Source organism: Drosophila novamexicana, unplaced genomic scaffold (genome assembly GCF_003285875.2).
Source record: "Drosophila novamexicana strain 15010-1031.04,08,12 unplaced genomic scaffold, DnovRS2.1 tig00000008-arrow-pilon, whole genome shotgun sequence".
Taxonomy (NCBI): Eukaryota; Metazoa; Arthropoda; class Insecta; order Diptera; family Drosophilidae; genus Drosophila; species Drosophila novamexicana.
This window is the reverse complement of record NW_020824765.1, coordinates 2962089-2987484: the sequence shown is the minus strand read 5'-3', so window position 1 is coordinate 2987484 and position 25396 is coordinate 2962089. Positions and strand designations below refer to the sequence as shown.

At 34.1% G+C, this 25396-nt stretch overlaps 3 protein-coding genes and 1 long non-coding RNA gene across 7 annotated transcripts; 2 read left to right on the top strand and 2 right to left on the bottom strand.

Moving 5' to 3' along the window:
* Positions 1-75: 75 nt before the first annotated feature.
* LOC115771149 (histone acetyltransferase KAT6A) lies at positions 76-10980 on the bottom strand. Of its 2 annotated transcripts, XM_030716725.1 has the most exons (8): positions 10497-10894; positions 10284-10433; positions 8663-9537; positions 8337-8420; positions 6646-7613; positions 6164-6383; positions 2365-5890; positions 76-2094 (listed from the first exon to the last, which is right to left on the bottom strand). In XM_030716725.1, the coding sequence occupies exons 2-8, from the start codon at positions 10347-10349 to the stop codon at positions 892-894; spliced, it is 6942 nt and encodes a 2313-aa protein (XP_030572585.1). In that variant the 5' UTR covers positions 10350-10433; positions 10497-10894; the 3' UTR covers positions 76-891. The 2 variants fall into 2 exon arrangements, with proteins under 2 accessions (XP_030572585.1, XP_030572592.1); XM_030716732.1 differs by lacking the exons at positions 10284-10433; positions 10497-10894 and adding an exon at positions 10938-10980.
* Positions 10981-11799: 819 nt separating this feature from the next.
* LOC115758434 (beta-1,4-glucuronyltransferase 1) lies at positions 11800-14805 on the top strand. Its single transcript, XM_030699093.1, is given in 4 exon segments — positions 11800-11851; positions 13152-14146; positions 14298-14451; positions 14599-14805. Coding segments are annotated over 4 exon segments (1344 nt in total). The 5' UTR covers positions 11800-11848; the 3' UTR covers positions 14791-14805.
* A 539-nt stretch (positions 14806-15344) lies between these two features.
* On the bottom strand, positions 15345-22445 carry LOC115759115 (putative transcription factor SOX-14). 3 transcript variants are annotated; one of them, XM_030699961.1, is made up of 3 exons: positions 22109-22445; positions 20401-20768; positions 15345-16789 (listed from the first exon to the last, which is right to left on the bottom strand). In XM_030699961.1, the coding sequence occupies exons 2-3, from the start codon at positions 20548-20550 to the stop codon at positions 15419-15421; spliced, it is 1521 nt and encodes a 506-aa protein (XP_030555821.1). In that variant the 5' UTR covers positions 20551-20768; positions 22109-22445; the 3' UTR covers positions 15345-15418. The 3 variants fall into 3 exon arrangements, with proteins under 3 accessions (XP_030555821.1, XP_030555829.1, XP_030555837.1); XM_030699969.1 differs by having other exon boundaries at positions 20401-20732; XM_030699977.1 differs by having other exon boundaries at positions 20401-20635.
* On the top strand, positions 22233-25192 carry LOC115759136. The gene is made up of 3 exons (XR_004017501.1): positions 22233-22299; positions 23709-23930; positions 23988-25192. It is a non-coding gene; the product is annotated as an uncharacterized LOC115759136 (long non-coding RNA).
* The last annotated feature ends 204 nt before the right edge of the window (positions 25193-25396 follow it).

Below are 25396 nucleotides of genomic sequence, written 5' to 3'. Positions count from 1 at the left end.
CCACACGGTGCTATTTCGGGAACATTTTGATCAAGGTGGTATATTGCAAAAAAACAAAAGCAAACACCGTGTCAGATAAAATATAAAGAAACCTTGACCACACTCACCATGTTTGGGGGAATCCCACAATTCACTTCAGTTCACAAAATTTATCCGAAAAATAACTAATAATAATCTTCTTTGAAGATCGAGCCACGCTCACTCCCATTGAGAGCATATGAGGATGTTCGATAGAGGGCTCAGGAAGAGCTTTCGGACGGACCGCAGCTTTATGTTACCAATCGGACTTCTATATAACATCAAATTTATATTGGTAGGCTAGTCAACTCGCTGCGGTAAAAAAAGAGCCAACAAACCAAGTATCTGTGATTGGCGCGTTACGCAGGCTGTCTAAAACGCAATTGGCCTTGAAGATAAAGAAAAATGTATTAAAATAAAAAGTTGAAAAGTTGGCTCGAATCAGCCAATAAAAAATTTAACCGGTAATAAAAAAAGTATTATTTATAAAGTAAAAGCTGAATATTGCGCCCATTTATAAGTTCCCCAATTTTATTTAGCTCTTATAACATATTTTTAGTGAATGTTGGGTTTAATATGTATTTTACCATAATAAGTTGAATAAGTTATTTTACCGATATTCTTAGAAGATATAGTACTTAATGTATTAAGATTAAACAAATATATTGCAATGCAATGACAAAAACAGCAATCTTCGAAACCCCAATAGTTGGAAAATTCATCCTACATGATATATTAGTCCGATATAAATAAATAGGTATTTTAAATTAATATATTTGTAATACACAGAATTTATATTTATTCACAACACAATACAAATAGGTAGAATTTATATTATTTTATATAATACCTTGTGTATGATGAACTTTTTTTTTATCTGCGTATTGAGCTGTTCAACGGCAAGTATGGCGAATATGTGGGATACATCGGATTAGGTTGAGTAGCCCTTTGCAATACGCATGCGTCTTGATACTGAGATTGCATGTTCATAACGCCCATTTGCATTGGAAGCTGAGAATTTGCATATTCACCACCCGAACTATAAGCTGATGTGGGAGGACTCTGCTGAGGCGACATTCTGTAGCTGTTGATGGCCCCATAATGTGACATAAGATTTGGACTAATGTGCACATTGGCTGTGCGATTATTCGAACTGCTGCTAATTGCCGCTGAAGAGTGTTGTATGGGGGCGGACGGCGTGTTTCGAGTATTTCTATTAGTGTTCTGAGCTGCTGTGCTCGGCGTTATGTTCATGTTGCTAGTGTAATATTTATACTGTAAAGGTGTCACTTGTGTTTGCAGCATATTTGGAGGTGTAGAAACATTTCTATTTTGCATTAATAGATGTGGAGGAGGGGTCATAGAATTGGGTGGAATCGGGTGGTGTGGCGACGGTGTTAAATTCGTTTGCGCTCCTGGGGATGTATTACACGGCTGAGATTCAAGGCAATTAGTAAGTTGTTGAAGTTTTGAAAGACTACATAAATGTCCAACTAAAGCTGATGTGGTGCCACCGCTGTTTGATGATATGGACTGTTCATTATTAGCTACGGACGATGGGGGCCCTAATGAAGTGGCGACCGGTATACGAGATGTGTTTGACACAATGTCATTTGATGGCATGTTATTTTGTAAATAGAAATTATTTACAGCACAAGCTGATGACGGCTGTTCAATGCGTTGGTGAGAGTTTGAAAGGGAGTGAACTGAGCTATTTAGCGACATTCTCTGTTGAATCACAGCTGGCATTCCAACTATGTCATAATTTGATGGGTTTGTCGAAAAGTTTTGAGTAATCTGCGGAATAGGTATGTAATCCAAAGGTTGCATATTCTGCTGATGACCGTGCTGTCCACTTGACTGCGCAAACTGTAAGCTACCAATTCCATCTTGTTGAGCTTTAGATATATTTGAAACAGTGCTTTGAGAGTGTTGGTGATGAGAATTTTGAGAAGTCCCTCCTGTTGGAACTTTAGCATCACGCTGCTGAGAATTATTTGATGAATTGCTATTGCGAATTTGCTTGGGTGTAGGTTCTCGATGTGATGTTGACGGAGAATTCGCAACGATATCCGGCTGAAAATAAACCAATCACATTAAGATTTAGTATTTGTTGTTGAAATTTATAAAAACAGTTCTATGTAATGTTTTGTGCACAGGATAAAAGTACCCGACTAGGAGATAATAGAAGAAGCACAGCAGTAAAATAAAATAGTTATTAGCGGAATGTGTGCTTGTTGGAAGGAAGAACGTTTGAGCACCAGATCGGTGCTGGGTCCAGGGCACTCGCGACTCCCGAGGACGCTTGTTCTATTTATAAGATTAGTAATATTGTTTAATAATTACCTGCACAGTTAGTTTCCTATTTTGATGTTGATGTTGTGAATTTCCTATTATATTCAAGTTTGGAGAGCCCTCTGGAGGCAAATTCATATTTATATTGTTTTGCTGTTGGATATGTGAATTTTGGATTGACATGTGCATAGGTGTTGTTGCTGACTGATTTTGCATTGAACAGTCAGAAAACTGTCTGTGCATAAGTCCATTGGTGTTTTCAGATCCATGATTAACAGCACTCCCAATACCAGCGGGAGAGTCCATATTTATTTGCACATTTACTCCGCAGTCATAATGCTGTATAGGCACGTTAGATGATGATTCTGAGGTGTATGCCATATTTGGATTTACACCAGGCTGACCGCCGACTTGCAAATTTGAGTGATTAACTGATTGCAAGATTGGTTGTGTTACTTTAATTTTCTCCTCTCGCGAAGCATCTAATGTTATGTTACCGCTTTGTTCTGATTTTTGTTTTGTGGGCAAGGAGGAAGATGATTCCCGGCTCAATGAACTTGATATTAAAATTGTTGATTCTGCTTGGTTAGAATTCGTAGGTCTGGTTATAGTGTTCTGCGCATTGTCTATGGATTTTACTTGTTGTGTGTGATCAGCGGTTGTTTTAAACAACTTTTGTTGGTTGGTGCACTTCTGATCAAACATATTCGATTGGTTAACATTATAATCATTACAATTAAGTGTATGTCCTTCATCTCGTAATGTATTGACAGTGCTATTCGAGGATACTTGTTTTGACAAATCTTCTTTTTTTCCTGCAACTTTCCTGTCAACCTTCTGTTTATCCTTTGTATGGTGCATTTGGTGATGAGCATGCATTGCTAAATTAGCCGATTGGTATAGGTTTTGTGTAAAGTTATGTGTATATGCCATAGTCGTTGCGAGGTCTTTATGAAACTGTTTTTGACCCTTTTGCGATGCTGGGTCCAAATTACAAAGATTATAGCTGTAATAGTCCCACTGCCAATATTGAGAAGTATGATGGTAGTTAGGCATTTGATTTATTGGGAACTGAGACGGTATTGGATTTTGTAACTGAGAATGTTCGTTGTTTTTAAGTTGAATTTTATCTCGTATAGGTAATGAAGATGACGAGGCACGTAAATTTGATTTTTCTTCTTCTTTAACTTGTAGTAATTGCGTCGATTTATTCATATCCTTTTCCGAGCTTATACTTGTTTTATTTGGATTAGGCGCATCCGTTTTTTTGCATAAGGTGTTCACATATTCTGACTTTGCAATACAAGATTCCAGAACTGCTTTTTTATTTATTTTCTGTTTTATATCAGTTTCTTGCATTACAGACTCCAGAGGTTTTCCAGGGCTTACTTTTTCAGGATTTGTAGGTGCTTTGTCAATTTCACTGCTTGCCTGTTTACTGCAACTACTTAAAACCTTTACCGGAGACAGTTCAGTTTTGGTAGTTTCCATTTTTTCAGGAGAGCCACTTTGCTTAGTATCACTTTTATCAGCTTTGGCTTTTTTGGCGCAACCATCAAGGGCTTTGGAAGAATTACTTCCCGATGCTGACACCACGACGGATGGTTCTTTAGTAGGTTCAGTTGTAGTGGTACAATTTTTAGAACTTTGTTCATCTGAGTTCTGTTTTATGGGGTCCTTGTTTTCCAAGCATTTATCATTTACAATAGTTACTTTAGTTTCAGTTTTTTCAACTATTGGTAAAACTTTGTTACCATTTTCGGGGGCTAATGAATTATTTATAATTTTTTCTTCGAAATTTATTTCAGAAGAAGCAACCGCAATAGAGTCTGGTTTTAATTCGAAATTATCTTTAATTTTGCATTCCGCTTGGCTGTTAAATATATTTTCATCAGCTTTTACACTTAGCTCAATTTTACATTCCGCTGTTGCATTGTCATCGTTTTTTGTCTCGAATGAAGTCGTATCGGAAAACAATGCTTTCTTCGTTTTCTTTGCAACGGCATCTAAGACTTGCTCATTACTTTGCTCAGTGGAGTTCTTTTCTTTTTCCACTAACTGCGGGCTAAGCTCAACTTCATGTTTTTCGTTCATTACTTCGATCACTTGAGCATTATCACATTCGCCTAATGTAATTTTACTGGAGCTCTGACCGGTAGCCTTAGTTTCTTCATCCCGTTTTCCATTTGATTTTTTACCTCGTAGTTTTGGAACAATATTGACAGGCTTCATAATATTTCGACTAGATTCTTGGACAGCAGCTCTTTGCAAAATAGAACATTTGTCTAAGCCCTCCTTAGAATTCTGTTGATCGTTTTGGTTTGGAATATTATGCTCCACACTATCAATATTATTTTCGCGTTCAAAATGCTTTCTTTTGTTAGTATGAGGAATCGAGTCTTTTCGCTTAGCCAGACGTAGCGCTCGTTTAGTCAACGCATTGTATTCTGATGACTCTGACGACTTTTTAGAATATTTACTGTCAGAAGAGTCTGAGTTTTCTCTTTTATCATCAAAAGGACGTTTGCACCTTTTTGCATCATTTAGTGTTAATTGTGAATTTTCAGAGTATATGCTCTTTTTAGTGTAACTTGAAATACTATCGGTATTTTCACAGGTTGACTTGTAAGGTTTCTCACAATCTTTATTTAAATCTTCAAAAAACTCATTAGTCGAAGCCACTGGAGTCTTTAAGTTTTCCTCAGATCTTTTTTTATACGAATATTTATCATCTGCATTTTCAATAAATTGAAAACTTAAATATTCACGATTTGATATAGGTCGTATATTAAAATTGGGCGATTTTGAAATTGTCATTAACGGACTCCATCTTAGACAATCTGCTTCAATTGGAATTCGTGTTTTGCTTTGAGCCGTTTTATTATAATGTAACAAAACCTTTTTCCAATCTATTTTCACATTGATTTGAAATCTAATGTCGCCATCGTTTTTTCTTAATTTGATGAAGTTAAGTAGCTCAAATGCCAGTGCAATATCAGAAACAGCTAAGCCGGTTTTTATAGCTATATCTTTAAATGTTATTGTTTGGTTATTTCTGTACTTATACAAGTACTCTAATACAACCGACTTCCAGTATGAAAAGTATGATAGACGACCGAGATCAGAAAGTGGTTTCTCTGGCGTTCCCAACTGACCTTCTTCTCGGCTAAGTAAGTAACTAAAGTCTATCAAAAATCGACCATAACCTTGCCTTTGATACTGAGGCAGAGTCAGAATGCACGATACATTATACTTTTGAGAGCAATGCTTTTCTTTCGAAAAATATCCAACCAGATGACAGCCAACTTGATCATTTTTGGTTAATATATAAAATAGAAATGGTTCTACATCATAATAAAGAGTTTTATGATCTAAGAAAAACTTTGCAAGCAGGCATAAGTTCTGACAATAAATCTTGTTCACATTGCCATCCACTTCAAAAACAGATATATCGCCTTGTCGAAAAATTTCAGTTCCAGGCGGTTGCTTCCAAATACATTTATTCTGATGTCTATCCAATACAGATCTACTTTTTGTATACTTAAGGCAAAATTCACATAAATACAGTTTTAAAAGCCTAAAAGTAAAAGAAAAAATGTTATCAAATAACAAAAAATAATAGATTGTTTAATATTTTTGTTTTCGCTCTCAATTTTGTGAAAATCAAGCTGCATAGTTTCATTTTTTGTATGGCGTTATGCATCTTAGTTTTTATATTGTCTTTGGTAAATTTAACAATAGAAAAAAAACAAAAAAGTGATTTTTCAAATTTGGTTTTGGCCTGTGTGATTAATGATTACAAAAATAATAGTAATTTTATGACACAATGAATGAACATAATTTCATTTACCTCGCGTACTCCTGTGGAAATGGACTTGAGTACCATGTTTCAATATTCCATTTTCCCATTTCAATAGATTTGGGACTTTGTCCACAATGAATTAGAGAGTTGCTTTTCTCAGTAGTTATTTCGGAATGGTTTGTAGAAACTTTCATAACAGCCTTTTGCAGGACTTCTTGATATAGGTTAACGTCAAAATGATTAACGCCAGGCGGTAGATGTTGATTTTCTATAAAGAGTAATTTTATTATTAGTTAGTTAGTGTATGTTTATATGGCAGATATCGAAAGTAACCCACTCCACTTAACATATTGAAATAACCCACACAAAAGTTAGTGCTTTGTTTCTTGTGAGATCTTTCTTAGTGGAAAACAGTAATTTTCTTTTAATTTCTTGTTATAAAAAAAGTGTCTTTCAGTGAGCTAAAGTTAATGATTGCAAGGTCACGAAAAACCCGCTATTATACATATGTATATATTATTGTAACATACCAAACGGTTTACTTCGGCTCGTAGATTTAACATTTTGATCCTTTTCATTTTCCATACATGAATAATCCGTTCTTTCATCTAATGCTTTTTTGCGTGGTTCTTCAAACTGTTCTTTTTCATTAATCATTTGGCATCTTAAAACAGTTTCTTTTGTGAGATACGGAATATCATCATCATGTTTGCTGTATGATTTAGTACATTCAAGAGGCATAGACTTTAAGATTATTGTTCTTTTCTTTCCAATATTTGAATGACTTCGCCTTGGGGGCAAATCACAGTCCATGCCAACATCTTCAGATTTATTGGATGCATATTTGGTAGGTTTAATGGGATCTATGGCTTGATTAACTGAAGCATTGTTCGAATAGCTCATGCATTTAAAATTTTTTATATATTTGTTATCAACTGGATTTTTTGCAACAGCAGCAAATCCCCAATTTTCCGAGGATACGTCTTGTAAACTTGCGGTCTCATTTGGTGAAGATCGAAATTCAATTTTCTTATCGTTTTCAAATATATTTTCTTTAAATGTACTTCTGTCTGTGTCATAGTCTTCTTCATCATTATCATCATCGCATTCAGAACTATCACTCGAGCTATCGCTTGAATCTGACTCAGAGCTAGAAGAAGTACATGAGTCTGAAGACGTACTTTCATCTTCGCACGCAGCATTATTTTCATCATCGTCGTCATCATCATCATCGCTATCACTTGAAGTAGTTGTTGATGATAAATCCGAATATGTACGTTTTCGTTGATTAACAATCTGATCCCGATATAGTTTTCTTTGCTTTATTTGAGAATCAACTTTTGTAAGAACGATGCAATTCTTTTTCTTTTGTTTCTGGCCGACAACATTAATGGATTGTTGTGATGTTGAAGGATTTTCTGTACGTTCTTCCCTTTTAATCATCTGTCGTTTGCAATTGGAATGTGGTTTTTGGGAGACATTAGAGTATGGGACAATTCTGAAAGTAAAAATTCATTTCAATTTACATTATTTAATTATTTAAATTTGTGTCGTCTAGTGCGGTATGATAACATGTACTATAATTATTATTAATCTCATAAAGGCTATAAAGAGAAAAAAAAAATGAACTACTGCCCGAGCTTATTTATGAATTATATGCAGTCGGGTTAAACCGGCTTCTTTAAAATATTACAATAAAAAATTTAGTCTAATAGTCTAATAGTTTTCATAACATCGATACGAAACTCGATAAGTCATCGCAATAATCACGAATCACGTGATAATCACGGTGTAAAAAGTTTTTCATACCTAAATGTAGGCTGTTACTCCAAATAAGACCGGTTCTCTCAAAGATCTATCTTAAACTATTTTTCCGTCGCTGACTGGGCTTGCCGCAAATTGAAAATATCGATTTTTTTATTAAAATTGGCAAAACCCGGTTTTAAGGTGATATTGAACCGCGATTTAGAATGACCCAGTCGATTTTATAAGAGCGTAACATATAAAATATATTAAATGAATATCAAATATCAAATGCAAGATATTTAATTCAGCAACAAAGATACAGTAATATGCATTTTCGTGTGTATCTGCGCTTTCTATACCAGATGTTTTAGAATCACATCATATTTGTATATCTAGTCTATCTCTTAGAGTAGTATTATTATTCTTTTTATATTAAAAGTATTAAGCACTTCATAATGCTTAGTTTGTTACTTACCTATCATTTCCGTGCTCTAGTTTAATGCTTCCTGTATCCCTCTTTAATGATTTTGGATGATCAACGTTTAGGCACGATTTGCATCTGAAATTTAAATAATCGGAAATATGTAAGTGTTTTACATATCGAGTCGAGCCTAAGTTTGGGGCAACTGAATTGATTAGAGCAATTGGATTTTAAAAAATTGTAGACAATTTAATTCGTAGACAATTTAAAACTTACTACTAGCAATCAACATGCTTCTTATATTCCCAAAATCGAGGTAAAGTTTTTCGCTTATATTTTGCATTTTTACCATAAAAGCTTAATATTGTCAGTTAACTTACCGATATGGATGTTTGGGCTTTTTGTCCGGTATCGTATCGAGGCAGGTCAAATGAAAATGATTTTTGCAAGCAAAACACTGTAAAAGGCATGGACCGCGATTGCGTAATTTGCACACAACGCAATCGGCACATTTCTGACAGTTCCATAATGATCCTTTAGTAACAAGCATATAGAGAAGCACATAAGATTGGGATTTGCATTTTCCCGCAATATTTGCACATGTTGTATGTAATGATATTCCACATTGTTTGCAGGAGCTGAGTGGTTCAGGAATGCCATTAAGATTTTTTTGATAATTACCGGAGCAATGTGTACAAGTTTCTTCTCCTTTTATAAGTATCTCTGTTTCTGGTACAGATTTTCGTGGTGTTGTTAGGGACTTGCCCTTTTTGTATAACTTTCCTTCCTGTATTAGGAAGCCAGTATCAACAGCCTTTTTTATTGATATTTTAATTATAGTTTTAAAATCAACATTGGGAGAAAGTTCAATGCAGTTAAATTTTTGAATATAATTTTCAATATTTTTAATGGTCGATCCCTCACATTCTCCCAAATCGTTGACTGCTTTAGCTACCACTTTGTAAAGATTTGTACTTTTATCAACTTTTATTCGTCTTTTCGCCATCGGCGCTTTATATGAATGCAGGCCTTTGTTGTATACTTTAATAACAGATCCAGATTCAACTGCCTTTTCTAATTTTTCAGCCACAATGTCTTCATGAAATTTGTGATGTGTTCCAATAGCCTGACAAATTCTCTGAACACTCGGTCTTTGTTTTTGTGACCGAATTTTTGATATTGCTTCAAGAATCCATTGTTTCCAAGTGTCCATACTGATGTCATGCGCAGATTCTCTCATTTTCTTACTTTTTACCTGTAAATAATATGTTAATCGTTTTTAAAACTATAAAATTCCGAAGTTGTAATTCAATTTAAGCTATACATGCACATTCTTTTGACAAAAGAATTCTAGGTCAAAATTGAAATAATAGTAGTACCCTCAAATATCCTATATATGCGTAGGTCAAGTATTAAATACATATAGACATAGGTCAACATTGTCCACCCCCATAGCTCGGTCAATTCTCATCCGATTTTCATAAGGTTTACCTTTTTGGTTTATGGCTTGACCTCTAGATCAATTTGGCAGCTAATGGCAACACCAGCAAGGCCTTAGTATACCCGCTAGTACATCCTATAAATTGCCATAATTACTTAAACCAATTTAAAAAAACAGGGCACTATATTTTCCATTGCAGTGAAATCTGGATCGCAATCCCCAACAGAGCAAGTTTACATTTTGGTCGCATTCCAATTCTTTTTGCCGGGTTCAATGTAGGCTCACAACCTACCGCTATTCACATTTGGATTCTTATTAGCTTTGAAATTATAGATTCATATGTCGGGTTGATACTGGCAATAAGAATACACAGATCATTGGAAAGAAAATTATTCAAAAGTAAAGAAATTCATGTGTAACTGTCATGATTTCAAGTTAAAATCAGCTAAGATCACATATAACACTATAACTGTCTTATTGGAAACAACATTTGATGTTCTCCAACACTGAAGGAAACAAACAAATAACCCAATCAGCAGGTGTCTCTCTGCTAAACTCACCACAACATCACACACATCTTCGAGCTTTCTTATAAAACATTCAGACTTCCTTTTTATAGATGGCATGGTTCTGCGGGTTTTAACTGCCGCGGTTGGACGTACGTTTTGCTCATATTCTGGTTTTCCGGCAAAGAAAGTGAACAGGACTGCCTAAGAATGTTAAATTGGCAGCACTGGTGAAAATGTACTTAAACGGATGGAGGCATCTCAAACCTTTTGTGGTATTATACACTTTCTTGATCAAGACTTCGAACTGAGTCAGTCTACTATCCAGAATAGAACACGCTGGACTAAGCCTGTCTTGCTTGCTAGAGTCAATCACATTTTAATTTGGATTACAAAGTGGCTTGACATAAATTAATGATCAATTTTCTTAAATTTGACCATTCTTATCGAAAGCCCAGCTTAGATTTTATTTACTTGGTTACACAAAATAAGTAATGCCCAGTGGCATTACTTGCTACACACATACAAACATGCATATGTACGTATGTATAAACTTAGGAAATACATATGTATGTACGTAACAACACGCATCAGAATCAATAAAGAAGTATTAAAGTGCAAAATTTTGACATAATGGAGCGGAATGATGTCGGTATTGAATTCTAATAGAGGCAACATAACACTAATTTCTTTTTGGACGTAACTTACAAAATGTTAATTCCCGATGCACTATTCACAAAGAATATTGTTTGATAATAAGTATCGTTTGTGAAAAGTATGTTAACGTTTCACAATTCTAAGATAAAAATAGCGTAAGACATACGCGCTATTGAAACATGGAATGGAACACTGAAATGTGCAGCTGCCTTTAACGCCGCAGTCAGGTTATATTTATTAGCTCGTTCTGTATTTCGATCTGTATATATATTCACATATATTTATATATTTATTTTTGTTTTTTAACGCAGCGTATGTCGTTACAGGTGATTACCTATTTTTTGTACTTGCGAGTTCTATGTTGGTTGGGCGCCAATCAATGAACTTGACTGAGGTGAGTTGTTTATACTTATGTGGTCATTTCTGAATCAAGACTTAAGATACAACATAGAAAAGGCTACAACATAGCTCCGACTGCTGAGCGCTGCTGTTGCTGTGACTAAGAAATGCAGCGTAGACGCCTCGTGCAGGCGACCCACTTTCTCAGCGGCTGTGAGCGCTTCTCGATGGTAGCGTGCGGTATGTGGTCAACTTAGATATATTTGTCAAAATGATAATATTGAGTGGAATGTTGGTTATTTCAGATATTTTACCCTGCGTAAGGCACTCTCTGGGTGGCGGTAAGGGGCAATAGGAAGGGATATTTTGATAAATATAGTTATGTTACTGTGTATCGCTCGTGCACGCATTTGAATTTTAAGATTTTATGTTTTACTTGGTAGTGGTAATATTTTTTGGTTCGTCCCCTGCCTGTTTGCAATTAATATAATATATTCGATAAGTGTTCGAATATGATTAATCGATTGCATTAGCATCAAACTGATAAATGTTTGTACTCAAATAATTAGATACATTTATGGTTGTGGTGTTGCTCAGTCTCTAATATTTTAAAGTGTTTTATAATGGTAAATGTAAATTAATAATAAATCAATGAAGTTCAAGTTTCATTTAAATTTCTGCGAAAATTACAACACAATTAAAATGCTACCGCTGCAAATTACTTTTCATATTTGTTGTAGGTCTGACTGATTCGATGTATACAATGTATTTACAATGTGTTTATTATACGCTGTATACATACAGTTTGTCCAGTAATTGTTTGCAAAATGAAAAAGTTTACTCAAATTCATGTTCAAACTTATAATTAACTTTTCTTTGCATATAATTATTATTCATATACAGTTGCGAAAAAGTAATAGAACCATAACAACACATTTTGCTCTTGATAAAAAAATGCGATTACCGTTGCGATTTTTTTTAATTTTGATTTTTTTTATATTGTACAATATTCCCCATAAACAACAACAGTGTCACCGTTCTTCAAATTTCTGTCTATATATTTTTTTTTAGGATTATAAGAACAAAGCCCCTGAAAATACCGAAAAAAATAGCGCCATAAGCCCTTTTTAGTGAATCCCCTATTTTTCGCGGAATTGCCTTTGTAGAAAGCACGTGTTTATTAGTTTTGAATAAGATTTCATTGTTTCTATCATAAAAGTTAATAATACTCATTACAATGGGACGTGGAAAGCACTGTACTGCGGAGAAGCGCGATCTTATCAAAAAATTGATATTGGACGGAAAAAAAAACAGAGAAATTGGCCAATTTGTAGGATGCTCTAATAAAATGAAGAAACCAAAGGAAAGGTTCAGCCCAAGTACTGTTTGAACCCTTCACTATCTCATTGATGGTGGGCCCCGATTTTGTCCTCCAGCCGCTCAAAATACAGCGGCAGCAAGAAGAGCTCCGAAACCCCATCCTCATACGCGATCCATGACGCATCACGCAGTTCGCTTGTCATGAACCACTGTGCGGCTTCGCCTACCGTGACTTGGTTCGTCGCCTTTGGTTTCTTGTCCAAGTCGATGTCTTACGATGTTGTCCGCTCCTCGAGGGCCCCTTAGAAGAAAAGCGGATAAGGGTAGCCTGCCGACAGATTTTTTGAGTGTGTAAGATGCAGCAAGACGCCACTTCTGCAAAAATTCGTGTAGCTCTTTGACTAAAACAGTTGAAGAAAGTCAATCCTGGAAATTTTGCTTTGCGTTCAAGTGGATGGGCATTTCTCATTGTGTAGTTTATATCGCCTTTGTAGTATAATCAGTTAGTATAATATAAACAGATAAACAATAAAATCATTTTCAACTAAAACAATTTCTTTTTATTTTTTAATACTCAATATAAAATTTATATTATTGTAATTTCAGTTTCGTCTGCCATATGGGAGCTCAACAAAGATTCTAATAGTTTTGTTGTTTGTAAACATTCTTTGGATAGTTAAGATTTATCCACCGTCTAAATATGACACCAATGAGAGCACGCCACAACCACTAAAACAAAGCGTAGAAAAAATTAAATCTGCAGTTAAATTTAAATGTCCTTATCATTCTGATACAGGATCTCAACTACCCTTGCCGACTGCCAAATCAAATGGCAATGTGACAAAGTTAACCTTTGCAAATATTGACTTTGGTTACGGGCGATGGGACAACCAACACAAGTACAAGATAAAGGATTTTGCTGTTGTCGGTGAACAGTACACAGAATCTTCGAAAAATAGTTTGCTGTGCCTTGCAACTCAAAGTTCCGTGGAGCGGCTATACTCTTTGCCACAGGTTGCAGCAAACTGGCACGGTCCAATTTCTGTCGCGTTGTTCTCCGCTGGACACGACGAGTATATTGTTTTATGATATTTCATCACGTATCTGCGCCTCTGCTTTCCGAATATTAAAGCAAACGCCACATTTCATATTTTAACTCCACAGGAATATGAAAATATGCCAGGCGGAAGAGCCGAATCATTAAATTTAAAACAAACATTTAATTGTCAAAATCCTGACAAAACATTGAGAACTTTATTGAAATTGCGAACAGCAAAAACCATGGAATGGAGAAAAAAAAACATATATCCTCAGAACCACATGCGAAATATAGCTCGAAAGGGATGTCAATCCAAATATGTTTTTTTAACTGACATTGATATAATTCCAAGTATTAATAGTGTTGTACTACTAAACAATTTTTTTAAATCTGTTACTTGTGATGGAAATTGTGCCTATGTTATTCCAACTTTTGAAATTGATGTGCGGGCGCCTTTTCCACGGACAAAGGAGAACCTTTTAGGGCTGATCAAAAAGGGACTAGCAAGACCATTCCATGAAAAAGTGTTTATTTACAACCAATATGCGACCAATTTTTCAAAGTAAGTAAAATTGAATAAATCCCTATCTCAATAATTCTTGTTTAGCAAGCAGGACTTATATTTTGTAAGCCGTATACAAAAATCTTTTCCGATAAGTTCTCAGTAAAAACTTTTGATTTATTAATCTTCAAATTTGTTGTGTCCCTTTCAGATGGCTATCATCACATCGAAATGAGACTGCAGTTAGAATAAGCCATACTGTGACAAACTTTGAGTTTTTATATGAGCCATTTTACATAACCATCGATAATGCTCCCATTCACGATGAAAGATTTACTGGCTATGGATTTACTAGAAATTCACAAGTAAGTATTAAATGAAATAGCAAAAATGTGCAGTAAGTATGTATTAATTCGGTTTAATGTGAGGCATTAAATATTTTATGTTCTGGGTATTTTTCGACGAATTAAACCTTCAGATTTTCATTGGACAATATATATTTTTCTTTTCAGGTTTATGAAATGTACGTAGCTGGATTTAAATTTTATGTTCTTTCGCCTGTTTTCACTTGCCATTGGGGCCTACAAAGAAAGCAAGCCCGGCCCGCTTGGAGAGAGCAACAAAATAACGCTAATCGAAAAAAATTTGACATCTTCAAAAGTGAAATATTTGCACGATATAAAAATGATCCACATATTAAATAAAAATTAAAAAACTAGTAAATCGCTACTCAATCTGTTTAATAATTGTTAACATCATACTTACCATTGGACTACACTTGCGGTACTCGAGATTTTAATTTAGAGTATAGAAAATTTGCTCTTAGAATGATAAGATTCAAGTAGATGGTAGGTATAATAGAGAGCGTTATCCTCATCGGGGACACTTATTTTAAAAGCCTGCAGATGAGTTATTTAAACGCCTTCCTCATTGCCAAGAGAGCAAATCTGGATTTCTTACACTTGATCAACGATGCAAAGCTTCAAAAATAAGAGGCCGCCGATATCAAGAATAGTAACTACTAGAAAAGTTTAAAATGTACCTTATTTTTGAGTGTGCTGAATCTTCTTTGTAAAAAACGTCTAAGCCTCAGACGTATTATTGTTTTACACATAATCATTTTGACTGATCGACTAATATTTAGTTTAATGCAAAGCATTTTATTGTTCGTTTACATGTATGTATATATATACTTATGCTTATATATTTGTGTATATAATATCTATATATAATATATATATATGTGTGTATATATTTTGGTGTATAATTATAAACGTAAAAACATATTTTTTAAAATTACACAAATCTTAAATATTTCTCACATTCTATAGCTCACATTTTGTATAAACTTGAAAACTCATATCTGTTAGTATTAAATTCTAGATGACTACCAGTTGGCTGAGGCGGCAAGTCCTCCAAAGTATATGCCAGTAGAGCTCCGTTATTTTCATGTACTGAGTAGTTGAGATCATTATGTGCTCCAATTAAATTACCGCTGTAGTCCTGGGTAGAATATGAACATGGATTTGCAATACCTTCAGATTCCACCAAACGGTTGTCTATACTGCTACTACAAAATCCAATATGTGGCGAATGTGTAGAAGTTAGAATACTACAGTCGCTGTCTTCGGTTGCCGATGGAATTGGGTTGAACTCTTCATTTTGGAATGTTTGCCCTCCATAAGTTAGAGAACTATTATGTATTTCAATGTTCATTGTAACAGTTTGGGGCTGTATTGAAAAGGACGGCTGTTGGGATATACTTTCCAAACCACAGTCTTCAGCGAAACACTCGTGCGTATCTGGCACATTGGGAAGGAAATGATGGCTAGCTGAATGCAAATTTGCATCATTTACAATGTTTTCCTCAGAATCAAATACAGGTTCATCAACGTTTTGGCAATCATCAAAATTTGACTGAGTTCTTATTATATTTAAGACCTGTTGGCTAGCAACTTGACTATTTGACGGTAAGTTCACTTCTAGCGATGGGTCTTCAGTTTTCGGTGAATTGTCGAAAAATTGAAAGTATTTAAGAACAACTTCTGACATATTCTCTTGTGTATTAACGAGGTTAATATCCGATATATTTTCCAGTTTAACTGTGCTGTCTTCAGAAGTCTGCAGCTGCATCGCACCGCAATCAATTCTATTTTTTGTATGTACAAACTCGGATGACTGGAGATTTACATAATTCTCTTCTGGTGGGATTCCAACATCGAATGAATCGGAGGGGGTATTTTTATCATATTTACTTTTTATTTTATCACCTGAATCGCTTTTCAGCCGTTTCGACAGTGTACCAGATTGACAAGTAGAGGTAGATCTTTTATTTTTTCGACCGGCAGTGTATGTTCCGTTAATTGCAACAGGTGTTGTTATATTGTGGAAATCATGCTTAATATCGATATCTACATCCTGATTTTGCTTTAAAACAACCGACAGTCTCGATTGTTTCTTTTGGGGCCTATATTTATAATTTGGATATTCTATCATATGAAGTTTTCTCAGCTTTTCGGCTTCAATAATATAAGGCTGCTTATCATCTTTGGCCAAAAGCTGCCATCGTCTTCCTAATTCCTTTGATATTTCCGCATTATGTAAATCTGGCGTTTTTTCGCAGATTTTTCGTCGCTCCATTTGACTCCACACCATGAATGCATTCATGGGTCTTTTTATATGGCCCGGAGAGTGTTTCTTTGTCTAAAAGATAAGAATGAAAAGTGAAGTTTTGTAATAAGATGTCGGCTAAAGATATTATGGAGTATAAGTCTGTTGTAATGCAAAATTCTTTGCTAAAGTCTGCGTATTGTAGCAAAGTTAATTTTCTTCACCTATGCAAACAAATTTTTACCTAAAATTGTTGTGGACTGGGAAATTTTTAATAAAATAATAATAAAAGTTAAAAAATTTTTGTCATTATTCATTGAAATGAGTTTCGCGCTATTTTTAATCCTTAAGGTAATCATGAGATACAACAGGACCCCATTTAAAAGAAGTAATATTTCGAGAATCTTCATCAAGTTGTTCATCGAAATATGAAAAATATTTGTCTCGTACTACTTGATCAAATCTACCTTCTATCTTTATAAGTGGGAACTTTATAACTGGGAACTAGCCAATAATTTTTCATTAATTTAACGATTATCTACTAGTAGTTGCCACATTTAGTCAGACTTACGATTTTTTTTGCGTATTAACTTATCTAGCTGAGATTAAATTTCTTCTTTAATTAGTCTCAACTTTTGTTTATAACATTTATTTGTTGAAATTATTTCTGGTTCTAGTCAAAAAATGTCACAATATTCTGCACAAAGTTTATTTAGTAGATTGTTTTTATTTAATTTAGCCAAAACTTGTATGTGATAATGTATATATATATATATATATATATATATATATATGTACATATATGTATATGTATATGGATATGTATATGTATATGTATATGTATATGGATATATATATGTATATGCATATGTACATGTATATACATATGAATATGTATATGTACATATGTATATGTATATGTATATCTGTATGTGTATGTATATTTTGATGATGATAATGTTTCGTTAACATATGTATGTACATATAGTTCACCAAGTGCCGCATTGAAGATAAATAACTGATGTGAATAACCGTTTTATTAGACTCACAAAAAAAGCACTAGGAATAGCGTTAACTTCGACCTTGAAGTAAGTTCGTCAACCCCAAGTTCAACCAACCAATATAGCTAGTAGCAACGACCGAGCAGAAAAAAAAAAACATCAGTTTGGTTGTGTTAGCTTAAACGAATGGGATATACAGCGATGATGAGGTGAAACCAGACGAATGCTACAACGGCCATTGACATTACGTGCCCTTGATAATATGTAATGTGTATGTAATATGCTAAAGCAAAGTGTAAGGATATAATTATGTGCATAGACATGTACTATATGTATGCTCATGTTTATTGGTTTAACAACTTCTTGCCAAAGGTTCTAAAGAAAATAAACTCAAATTTGCAAATTGCAAAATTCAATTGCGATTCGAAATTTAAACATTGTTTTGTGAAATTATACATCTATCAAATTGTTAACTTTATTATATTATATATTTCACTTTTCAATTTTTAAGGACTATTGATAGGGTAGGGAGTTGTCGACTCAATGGGACTAAAACCCATAAAAATTCCCTTTCGATAAGTGCATGCAGAAATTCTTGCAATTTGCGCTAGCTGCAGAATAGCTGTTAAATTAAAGATACCCAATCTGAATATAAGTAATATTTTAGAAGCGCCATTTCTGGGTGACTGATGACTCTAAGGATTTCGATGTAAATTCTTATCGATTGCTTGGAATTGCGATTAACTAATCGCCACTAGGAGGACTTACGCTTAAAATTTCAAGTCCCTAGCTCCCATTAGTTAATATCTAAGTGACCATTTTAACGCTGACCAAAAATTTGTATACTTTATGGGGTCGGAGATACTTCTGCTACTATATTCGACAACAATCCTCAAATTTCTAATTTTTAATTACTCATAAAAAATTTGTTATTTGTTGAAGCGCGTAAAATGCAAACAAAAGTTCAAATTAAAATTTTATAAATTAGTTTTTAATAATTATTAGATAATAATTGGAATCTAACTTTGTAGAGACAGAGGGAAGGATGTGGCTAGATATACTGTTTGTGCTCATCAGGAGTCTGAGGCCCGTCGTATAAGCTTTTCAATTACACTAAACCCATAATAAATCAATCAATATGTGTAATGTGCATAAAAAACAGTCTGGTTTTTAATTTATTGATTAAAAGCCTTGTGTATATGTAAGCTAGCGTAGATTAAAATCTTTTAAGAAATCACAAAACATTATCTCAGGTGCTAGAGTAGGGATTAATATAGATAAGATATTGAAGAAAGTTATTTCCGTTACTCATAGATTTCGCTAGCTTAAGTACAAGGTATGAAGTACAGCGTGTATATAAATAAGAATGTAAGTTGCAGTATACAGGGATATCCTACTTTGTCATAGTTCTCGCGACTTGCGTTTCCCCCAATTTACCACTGTTGCGGGTGGAATTCCCCAAATCGCTGAGGCACGTATTCATTAAGAATAGATCTTTGAAAATAAGTTTAAAGCAAATTTGGACAAAACTTAAAAACAAAAAAATATTTGAATCGCTCTTTTCACCGAGAAAGCTTTGATTTTGCTAAAAATGTGTTATACGTCCCAAATGATTTTTATGTAGATCCAAGATAATTTATTTGAGGGCGAAACGCCACCAACCAAATATTTGAGCTCCATTTGCAGGAGGAATGCAATTTTCGAAAAGTGTGAAACACCTTTCAAATGAATTTGAATAAAGATCTCTGAAAATTATTTTGAAGCCGATCGGATCGTAAGCAAAAACTTTCATACAACCGCGTCCGCCAATTAACCCCTGTTTGTGGTGGAATTGCCAAAATCGGTGAAACACGTATTTACGCATTCTTAGGTTTTGCTTTAATTTGGACAAAACTTAAAATTTCGCTTAAGAAATCATTAATTCGCATATTTCACTGAGGAAGCTTGAATTCTGAAAAAGTGTGAAGCACGTCTAGAATAAATTTGTAGTAAAGATGCTTGAACGGGAAACGTCACCCACGAAATCTTTGACCCCCGAAAGGTGTGCAACACCCCTGAATGCATTTAATATGAGCCGATCGGCTGGTTAACAAAAAGTGTCGTACAACCGAATGTCCAAAATCTTCGGGTGGAACTTGCTAAGAACCCGTCTTAGAGTGCACCTCCATCCAATTGTTATCTAAAATTAGTCGAACAATATCAATATGCAAGTACATAAGTGTAAGTATGTATGTGTCTGCATAAAATATGTTATCGGTAATACATTTCATTGACCTTTTCAATCCACATGACTTTCGTTCTTCACCTATGAAATCCATGAATGATAGACTGTCACACATAAATATGTATGTATATGTATTGAAGTATTGAAGAATGAAGACATATGACTTCTAGTACATGCATGTATGTATGTAAGCATACTAATTCTGATTGGATATGGGTAGCTTTTGAATAAATCGTTCAGATAATTAATTTTTATAAATAAAAAACATTTTTATATTACTAGAATATAAATATATAAGTATTTATACATAAATAAGTACTTATATATATAAATACGTATCTATATATCTAAATATGTAGTCGAAATTTTAAACTTTTTGAAGAATAACAAATATAAAGATGGGAAAGGTAATGTAAGTATAAGACAAAAGCCAATATCCAAGTCATTTATAAATTAATACGAAAATAAAATATACTTACTTGAGTTGCATCTGAATATGGAGTACTGGAGTTAACTGGAACGAGTGCAGATCCAAAAACCAAATCCGAATTATCATTTTCTCTTTCTAGTCTTTGCATACTTTCTGTTGGAGATCTTTTGCTTTTGCTGCTATTTGCATATTTCTCCATTTTAGTTCTGGTGGAGGCAGAGGGTGGCACCAACGTGTTGTTGTTTTTTTTTTTTGTTTTTGTTTTTAGTAATTAACTTGTACGCCTTTTTATTTGAAAAGTTTAAAATGTGTTGTATAACGACGTTAGTTAGTGCATGAGTGATTATTTGAGTGGAGTTGGCTTGTTACTGTAATCCAGATCTTTGCAGTATTAATATTGGTTTATCCCTGAGTAGACTGGCCAATTATTTGTATTTCATTACATAAAAATAAAAAAATATACGTATTTATACACATATGTACGCATATTTACATACATGTAAATCTATGTATATGTATGTACGCATGTCCGTGTGCATTTGCATGTGATTCATTTGTATTTCTTATTTGGTTTATTTGATTAATGTGGTACTGCATACATATGCATGTAAATACATACAAATCATATGTACAAGTATGTGTGTATGTGTGTAAGAATACAAATACAAACAATTAGTATAAGTTGATCATTTTATTTATACTCTCAAATGTGTATTTGTATACATATGTACATGAGTGTGCATATAAGAAAATAATATATATATATAAATACATATATATGTACATATATTATAATTATTTCTCGATATGCATATGCATGTAAGTATGTGAATATGCCTGTTATTCCTTATGTTTTGGACGCTTCTTGTACATATACACACATGTACGGTATATATATTGTGTATGCACGTACATACATACGTATGTATACAGTATAATCAAGGTGAAACTGGTTCCTAGTTTTGTGTTCGCTATATTCAAAGACGCACGTTCATGTTTTTTCTGTAGTAATGAGTGTATATTTTTTTTCCATGTATGTATATGCACACATACGAATGTACACACATATGTAGCGTGCGTAAATACATGCTTCAAACTTTGTATACTGTTGCGGAAACACAATAAAAATTCACAGATGCACAATCTTACACATGCACATGTATGTGTGTATGTATGTATATATGTGTACAAATTTTCAAACATTTGTTCATGCACACTACATATGCACTTATATATGTACATGCATGTAAAAAAATAAACTTATTGCCACAGTCAAAACATGAAAGTGCGTCTTATATTTATATTTAAATTTTAAATCGCTTATTCCGAAACAAAACAGTAAAACACAAGAAAAACCCTGAAAATGTATTGTGTATATAAATGTACATATATATTTGTACGTATACGTGTGTTTATTATTTCATGCATGTTTTTTTTTTTCATATTTTATTTCTTCCGTAAAAAGAGTACAATATATGTGTGTATTCTTAAATGTTCACTGTGCATTCAAAGACACTCAGAACCATAATCGAAATGCACGTCAATTATAATATACATATGTACATATAAAATTGAAAGGTTTATTCACTTCAGAACTTCACAAACACACTATGTATTCATATACAAATGTACATACATATTGGTTAACACTTGTTGCTTAATTAGTTACATTTAATGAACGTTATTTATAATTTAATGGCAATTTGGTTTTAGTTTGGATCTTTATCATTTGCCCATTTATATATTTATATATTTACCGAGATTACGACGGAGCAGAACACATATTGCGACCGACTGCTCCGCGGCAAACTCGGAGCATTCTGGCTTAATTCAATCTAAGCGCCAAGAGCCAGTACAAGCACAATCGCAAAGCAGCAGCAGCAGCAGACACGACGAACACGAAACGATTGAGATACGAGTTGAATGTGACGAGAAACTACATTCATACGTACGTATACATTCGTACAAATATCTGTTATACATAAGCACGTAAATAAATACATACATATGAATACACTACGCAAATTACTTTAGGTTGTTATTTTTATCGCTCTTTATACACACACAGAAACGTATTGTTATATTTATGTATGTATATACATATGTACACACGTATATTTCATTTCTTGTTACTCTACAATTTTCATTTATTTTACTGTCTTGTTAATATATGTATAAATATATATGATTTAGTATAAGAACATACATATATTATCGTACATTTTTTTTTAGCTTTTCGTTCTTTATTTTAAACCGATGAGGTCGTTGTCGATCGCTTACAGCTGTTTAAGTGAACTGGCTTGCAAAATGTATGCTTGAATCCCTGCACACATCCCACACATGCATACATACATATATACATATACATATATATATATAAATATATATTTATATGTACATATGTACATACTACCATGTACATTTATGCATTTCGTGAGCTTGCATATTCGAAACAGAGAGCCAAGAGTCTAACTGCGCGTGTTTTTTTCTCTAACTAAACTGACCAGAGGCGCACTGCGGTGACTAAGTGGCCCATAAATCAAGTCAAAAATTAAATATTTTAATTTTGCTAATATTTTCAAATATTCAGTGAGCTATATTAATTTTAAAGTCCAATTACATGTTATTCTGAATTTTTAAATAATAATAAACAATTGATAGAAAGTAACAATTTATAATTTTCATTATGGAGTAATCCCGATATAGACTATCGATGTTAATTTACTACTAGATTAAATGCAACATTGAATACTGATAATTATATTGTGGTAATAATAAACAAGTTTGGTTTAATATGTAATGTACATTGCAGACGTCGGTGATAATCTAAATGCGCCCCTGGAATTTTTTATTGATATCAACAGTTTTAGTAATTGTTGTCTGTGTGTGTGAGAAGCAGAGCGAATGTCCATATGCTGAGAGTCTTTATAAATACATACATACACATATCAATGTATGCTTATATACACAAGTATTATATACGAATGAATCAGCTGTTCAATGCGTATTAATCATATGTTTATATGAAGTGTCTTTGACTGAATGTGTATAACTGTATGTACATACAAATGTATGTGTATTTACAATCATGAATGCACATCCCAGTCGAACTGGGCTAATATTTTGAATTACTTATCGCAAAGTGAATTTTAAAAATGAATGTTGTTTTAATAAATGTTCTATGCCTCATTATTTATTATTAATTAATTATAACAATAAAAATTGAATTCATTTCTGCAATAGGGAATCCAAACATGCTTCTTAAAACATACCGCTCATAAGAAAAACGAAGTAAATTACAGCATTTAAAACAATTAAATGTAATTAATTCTAACAAATGTTTTACTCTTGTTGCAGGGCTTTAAATGTAAGGGAATATTTAACTGTACTCCTTTATTATCGTTTCTCAGGGGCTAGTCTCATCCCTAGACCACAGTCCTCACAATCGATATCAACTTGCTACATTGAACATCTGAAGCCAACACTATAGCAGAACGAACTACAAAAAGGAACAGCTGGAACTACGAATAAATGAACAATATTAACAGTTCGAACTACAAAAAAAATGAAAACAGCAAAGTTAAAACTCTAATAAAAAACACCAAAACTCACTATTAATCCACTTGATTCTTTCAGATCGGGTCCCGATTCCGGATCAAGGCGTACCCGCCCCTAACAGTGATGTTGCAATTGCAATTATCCGCAGCGGCGATTTTTGTGGGGTAGGTTATCGGAAGTTAAATCGAGCACATAAGGGCGCCCATCGCCCGTCTTACGATCAACTGAACTAAGCGAGGAAAAGCTGAAGAGCGTTTGCGATCGGCCACCCGATTAGCTCAGAGCTCAGAGAGAGAGAGAGAGATAAGGTAGAGTAGAAGAAGGAGAGAGCGAATCGGATGCCCTTTGAAATGTCTTTGACGCACAAATGCAGCTGCGCATATGTGCAGCAGCGGCGACCACAATTTACAGCGTATGCTTGTGCCAAATATTCGGCATCGAGCAAAAATTTAAATAAATCGATAGTTGTAGTTTATTTGATATATAATTACTGTTCAGGAAGGTACATTTCAAGTTTGGTGACTCTAGCTCTTAAAAATTTAGAGATTTGCTCAAAAAATAGGATTGCGATATCGATTTTTATCGATCGCGTGGAAATGGGAAAAGTTATCGAAATTCGGAAGCAAACTCGTACTGCACATGCAATAGGCAAAAGCTTTTTTGTAAAACGGTATCATTCGCCTATCTAGGTCGCCGTGCAACCATCCGATCTGGGTAGTAAGTAAAAAGGCATTGATAACTCAGGTGAGAAGTGCCTGGTCGTAGATTTCAGAAAACGCAATCTATCAAAACGCGAGAAGATAAGATATCGGGAAGAATTTTAACGTCTACTTCGATATTATCGAAAAATGTTATGGATATTGGCGAGGCTTTAAGAAACATCCAGGACGTCAACTGTCGACCCTATAATGCCGTACGCGCACCCAATATCACGGCACAGCCAGTTAATAGCAGGTGAAAACCGCGCAGGACCTCCTTCCACGGCCATTGCCTCTGCTGGAACTCCAATCGTTACACAAGGTTCTCGAAGGAGTTTATGGCGTCCTTGCCATTGACGTTCAACAGTTCGAGTTACAGGTACACACTTTACCGTACGTTGGCATACGCTCCATCCAGCTGGAAGTTATCCTCTCTTCGGTCCTTTACCCTGAAGTTACTACTATTGAGATTGCGCAGCCCGCTGCTGTGATTTCGGTGGCACCGGCTTTGAAAACGATCTGACCTTTCACGCTCCTTCGGAATGGTGAAGAGCTATGGTAGGGGGAAATTTCGACCTATGTCCATACAGGATATTTGAGGGTATTTATTTGTTTATATGGGTTATTATTTGTTTTGCTCATTATATTTATTATATTATTTTGCTCAGCATTAGCTTTCACTTTAAGGTTTAAAATTTCGCTTGGCCTTTTAATATAGCGCATTTATCGACTATAGCCCGACCACATAGCAAAAAAATATTGATCTACCATACAAAATACATAAAAAAA